A 6,000-nucleotide genomic window follows, 5' to 3' on the forward strand; every position below is an offset into this window, starting at 1 on the left:
TAAATGAGTGTGAGCAGGACAGGAATAGATGAGTGTGAGCAGGGCAGGAATAAATGAGTGTGAGCAGGACAGGGATGAGAGTGAGCAGGACAGGAATAAATGAGTGTGAGCAGGACAGGAATAAATGAGTGTGAGCAGGGCAGGAATGAGAGTGAGCAGGGCAGGAATAAATGAGTGTGAGCAGGACAGGACGAGCCCAGCCCTGGCCCTGCTGAGCCAGCTGAGGGCCCAGCCTGGGGCTGAGCCAGGCTCTGCCTGCCCTGCCCGAGGGAGAGCCCCCAGAAATCCCAGGAGGAAAATCCCCAGCGATCCCTGAGGAGGGAGAATCCCCCAAAATCCCTGAGGAGGGAGAATCCCCAGAAAACCCTGAGGAGGGAAAGAACCCCCCCAGCGATCCCTGAGGAGGGAGAATCCCCCAAAATCCCCGAGGACGGAGATCCCCCCAGAACGCCCAGGCCGGGCCGGGCCCAGCACCCCACGGCAGAACTGGGGCACGGAGCGGGGCTGGGAGCCCGGCCCTGCTCCTCCTCCTCCTCCTCCTGCTGCAGGGCTGTCTGTCTGTCTGCCCGCTCTCCTTTTATCTCCCTCGGCAGCCCCGGGAGCGGCTGCCTGTCAGTCTGTCAGTCTGTCTGTCAGCGCTGCTGATAAATTCAGCCCCAGCTCCTTCCCTCTGCCTTCCCTCCCCCCAAATTCCAGCCCCTGCAGAGCCTCTGGGGCTGCAGGAGAATCCCCGACCCCGACCCCGATCCCTGTCCTGGGCCTGGGTGACCCCATTCAGGATATTCCACAGCCCAGGATATTCAATAACCCCCGATATTCCACAGCCCAGGATATTCCATAGCCCAGGATATTCCACAGTTCAACCCAGGATATTCCATAACCCCCGATATTCCATAGCCCAGGATATTCCACAGCCCAGGATATTCCACAATTCAACCCAGGATATTCAATAACCCAGAATATTCCACAGCCCAGGATATTCCACAGCCCAGGATATCCCACAATTCTACCCAGGATATTCCACAGCCCAGGATATTCAATAACCCAGGATATTCCACAGCCCAGGATATTCCACAATCCAACCCAGGATATTCCACATTTCAATTCAGGATATTCCACAATCCAACCCAGGATATTCCACATTTCAATTCAGGATATTCCATAGCCCAGGATATTCCATAGCCCATATCCACAATTCAGGATATTCCACAATATCCACCCAGGATATTCCATATCCCAGGATGTTCCACTTTTCAATCCAGGATATTCCATAATTCAATTCAGGATTTTCCACAATCCGGGATATCCCATATCTCAGGATATCCCACAATTCAACCCAGGATATTCTATAACCCAGGATATTCCACATTTCAATTCAGGATACTCCACAATTCAATTTAGAATATCCCACAATTCAATCCAGGATTTTCCATAACTCAGGATATCCCACATTTCAATTCTGGATATTCCACAATCCAGGATATTCCATATCTCAGGATATTCCACATTTCAATCCAGGATATTCCATATCTCAGGATATTCCACATTTCAATCCAGGATTTTCCATAACCAAGGATATCCCACATTTCAACCCAGGATTTTCCACAATCCAGGATATTCCACAGCCCAGGACATTCCACAATTCCTCCCCAGGACGCTGAACTGCAGAAGTGCTTTGGGGACCAAGTCTGGATTCCAAAAATGGATTTAGGGCTCTGGGAATAAAGTTTGGGAAGACGGATTTGGGGGTTTTGGGTACAGGGTTTGGGTTCCAAATCAGGTTTTGGGTACAGGGCTTGGGTTCCAAATCAGGATCTGGGGCTCTGTGTACAGTGTTTGGGTTCCAAAGCAGAATTTGGGGTTTTGGGTACAGGATTTGGGTTCCAAATCAGGATTTGAGTACAAGGTTTGGGTTCCAAACCAGGATTTGGGTTCCAAAGCAGAATTTGGGGTTTTGGGTACAGGATTTGGGTTCCAAATCAGGATTTGAGTACAAGGTTTGGGTTCCAAACCAGGATTTGGGTTCCAAAGCAGAATTTGGGTACAAGGTTTGGGTTCCAAATCAGGATTTAGAATTTTGGGTACAAGGTTTGGGTTCCAAACCAGGATTTGGGGTTTTGGGTACAAAGTTTGGGTTCCAAATCAAGATTTGGGTAAAAGGCTTGGGTTCCAAATCAGGATTTGGAGTTTTGGGTACAGGGTTTGGGTTCCAAAGCAGGAATTTGGGGCTCTGGGTAGAAAGTTTGGGTTCCAAAGCAGGATTTAGGGATTTGGGCAGAAAATTTGGGTTCCAAAGCAGGATTTGGGGTTTTGGGGACAAAGTTTGGATTCCAAATCAGGATTTGGGTACAGGGTTTGGGTTCCAAATCAGGATTTAGAATTTTGGGTACAGGGTTTGGGTTCCAAAGCAGGATTGGGGGTTTTGGGGACAAAGTTTGGGTTCCAAAGAAGAATTTGGGTACAAAGTTTTGGGTTCCAAATCAGGAATTTGGGGCTCTGGGTACAAGGTTTGGGTTCCAAAGCAGGGTTTGGGGATTTGGGCACAAAGTTTGGGTTCCAAAGCAGGGTTTGGGGATTTGGGGACAAAGTTTGGATTCCAAATCAGGATTTGGGTACAGGGTTTGGGTTCCAAATCAGGATTTAGAATTTTGGGTACAGGGTTTGGGTTCCAAACCAGGATTTGGGGTTTTGGGTACAGGGTTTGGGTTCCAAAGCAGGAATTTGGGGCTCTGGGTACAAAGTTTGGGTTCCAAAGCAGGATTTGGGTACAGGGTTTGGGTTCCAAAGCAGGGTTTGGGGATTTGGGCACAAAGTTTGGGTTCCAAATCAGGATTTGGGTACAGGGTTTGGGTTCCAAAGCAGGGTTTGGGGATTTGGGCACAAAGTTTGGGTTCCAGACCAGGATTTGGGGTTTTGGGGACAAAGTTTGGGTTCCAAATCAGGATTTGGAGTTTTGGGTACAAAGTTTGGGTTCCAGACCAGGATTTTCCCTCCCCAGGAGGGTTCCCAGGCTGCTCCAGGAACCGGATCCGGCTCTGCCCCATTCCCTGGAGATCCCTGGGCAGCTGCTCCGGACCAGGCACAGCCCCGGCAAGGTCACACACCCCCAAATAAACCCCAAATAAACCCCAAACAAACGGATTTTTCTGGAATTCTGGAGCCTCCCGGGCGTCCCCTTCCTCCTCCTGCTCTGGGACACAAACGCTGCTACCGCGGAATGAAAATTTTAAAAATTTAAAATTTAATTTAGCAATTAAAATTTAAAAATCAAAGCCAGGCTGCAGCTCAGGAATTCTTCAGCGATCCCAGAAAAAAAAAAAAAAACACCCACCAACGAGAAAATGAGAATTAGAGAAACGGGAAAATGAGAATTAGAGAAATGGGAAAATGAGAATTAGAGAAAGGGGAAAATGAGAATTAGAGAAATGGGAAAATGAGAATTAGAGGAATGGAGATTTAATATATTAACATATTGCTTTAAAAAGAATTTAACTAAAATCAGCTCCTTGAAGGTGATTTTTGAATCTCCTTTGTAGCCAGAGTTATGGAAACTCTGATGGAATTTCAGAGTTATGGAAATTTAAAAAAAACAGGAAAGAGGAAAATTTTTAAAAAGGAAAATTGAAAAGAGAATTTTTTTTTAAAAAAAGGAAAACAGAAAAAAATTTAAAAAGGAGAATGGTAAATTTTAAAAAAGGAAAAGGAGCCCCCAGGAATGTGATTTATCCAAAGCCCAGGCTGGGAGGGAATGATCTGCCAGGATCCCTCCAGACTCGACTGCACGAGAAACTCCAACAACGCCGGGTCCGAAAAGCGGCTGAGGCTGAGCTGGGACGGGAATCGAACCCAGCCCGAGCTCCTGTCCCGCGCCAAAATCCACCAAAATCCACCAAAATCCAGCAAAATGCACCCAAAATCCACCCAAAATCCACCCAAAATCCACCCAAAATCCACCCAAAATCCACCAAAATCCACCCAAAATCCACCCAAAATCCACCCAAAATCCACACAGCGCCACATCCCCGCAGCAGGATCTCAAACCCCAAATCCCAAATACTAAACCCCAAAATCCCAAACCCCAAATTCAAACACCAAAACCCCAATCTCTAAAATCCCAAACCCCAAAATCCCAAACCCCAGACTCTAAAATCCCAGTACCAAAATCCCAATCCCCAAAGTCTCAAATCCCCAAATGCAAACCCCAAAACCCCAATCTCTAAAATCCCCAACACCAGAATCCCAAACCCCAAATTCAAACACCAAAACCCCAAACTCTAAAACCCCAATCCCCAAAATCCCAAACCCCAAATCCCGAAATACCAAACCCCAGACTCTAAAATCCCAGTACCAAAACCCCAATCCCCAAATCCCAAACCCCAAATTCCAACCCCAAATCCCAGCCCCAAAACCCCAAACCCCAAATCCCAACCCCAAAGCCCCAAACCCCGCTGCAGAATTTCGCTCGAACCGAGCCCCGGGCCGTTTCCAGCCGCTCCCAGCCCCCAGCACAGCCGGGATCCATTTTCCTGCATCCAGAGCCGCCACCAACCCCACAAAAACCCGAAATTTGAACTCCGGGAAAGTTTCCGGGCGCAGCCCCGCTCCAGCCCTCCCGGCCCCGGTTCCGCAGATCCCGGCGCTTTCCTTCGCACGGGATTGAATTTAAGGAACTTGCAGCAACTCGCCCTCGGCCGCCTCCCTGCCCCGGGAATAAAAGGGAGGCGAAACTTTGCAGCTGGAGCGCGGAAAAAAAGCGATTTAACCCCTGAGCTGCCGCCTCAGAAGCGCCGAGCAGCGAAATAACAAAGGGAAGAACAAAAGCGGGGCAGGGACGGCGGCCGCGGCTCTCACCCCATCCCCGCCGCTCCCGCGCCTCCTCCTCCTCTTCCTCCTCCTTCTCCCCTTCCTCTTTCTTTCTGTCTTTCTCCGGATCCGGATGCTCTTTAAATTTCCTCCGGAATTTCACTTTGAAGCGTTGCAGCTGCTGCAGCTGCTGCTGCTGCTCCGCGGCACCGGGAGCGGCACCGGGATCGGGATCGGTACCGGCACCGGGAGCGGCTCCGGGATCAGCACCGGCAGCGGCACCGGCACCGGGCGGGGCTCCGGGAGTGGCTCAGGGCGAGGCTCCAGGACCGGGAGTAGCCCGGGAGTGGCTCCGGTACCGGGAGCGGCCCCGACGCGGCCCCGGCGCTCTCCGCGGTTCCCTCGCTCCGTCCCAGCCCGGCGGGGAGCGGCGGGATGGAGCCGGTGCCGCTCCTGCTCCCGCCCCGAGCCTTGCCCCGAGCCCGCCGGCCCGAGCGCTTCGCTCTTCGCTGCCCTCTCCCGGTGCGCTCCTGCCCGCTCCTTACCTGATCCCTGCCGCTCCTGCCCGCTCCCTGCCCGATCCTTACCCGCTCCCTGCCCGATCCTTACCCGGTCCCTGCCGCTCCTCGTTCGGTCCTACCTGGTCCTGCCGTTCCTGCCCGCTCCCGGTCCCGCTCTCTACCCGCTCCCTGTCCGCCCCCTACCCGGTCCCTCCCCGCTCCCGCCGCCCCATCCCGCTCTCGTTTGGCCGCTTTTCTCCTCCCGACTTTATTGGCGGCGGCGGCGGCGGCGGCGGCACCGCCCGCCGGGACAGGAGCTCGGGGCCGCCCTCCCTCGGTGCCACCGCCCGCCGGGACAGCGGCTCCGACCCCCGGGAGCGTCCGCACCGCGAAATCCCGGAACCCTTGGGGTTCCCCGTGCCCCAAACCCCCCGTGCCCCCAAAGCCCCCCGTGTCTGGAAGTCACAATTCCACCCTGGCAGCACCAACACGGGTGTGATATCCTGAGTGATAACCCGGGCTGATAACACGGGTGTGATAACCAGGGTGTGATAACCCAAGTGTGATATCCTGAGTGAGATAACCCAGTGTGATAACCAGGGTGTGATAACACAAATGATGATAACCCGGGTGTGATAACCCAAATGTGATATCCTGAGTGAGATAACCCAGTGTGATAACCCAGTAATGATAACAC

At 52.2% G+C, this 6,000-nt stretch overlaps 1 protein-coding gene across 5 annotated transcripts in view; it reads right to left on the reverse strand.

The window, feature by feature from the left end:
- The window catches only part of HOMER3 (homer scaffold protein 3), an 18,181-nt gene extending 12,717 nt beyond the window's left edge, over positions 1–5,464 (reverse strand). For 2 of the 5 annotated variants that reach the window (XM_074528623.1, XM_074528624.1), the window contains exon 1: positions 4,852–5,326. In XM_074528623.1, coding sequence (XP_074384724.1) covers positions 4,852–4,856 — 5 coding nt within the window. In that variant the 5' untranslated portion in view covers positions 4,857–5,326. Of the gene's footprint in view, positions 1–4,851; positions 5,327–5,443 lie in introns of those variants that run through there. The other 3 variants (XM_074528621.1, XM_074528622.1, XM_074528620.1) reach the window with 3 other exon arrangements.
- Positions 5,465–6,000: the final 536 nt, after the last annotated feature.

Source organism: Zonotrichia albicollis, chromosome 29, assembly GCF_047830755.1.
Source record: "Zonotrichia albicollis isolate bZonAlb1 chromosome 29, bZonAlb1.hap1, whole genome shotgun sequence".
Classification (NCBI taxonomy): domain Eukaryota; kingdom Metazoa; phylum Chordata; class Aves; order Passeriformes; family Passerellidae; genus Zonotrichia; species Zonotrichia albicollis.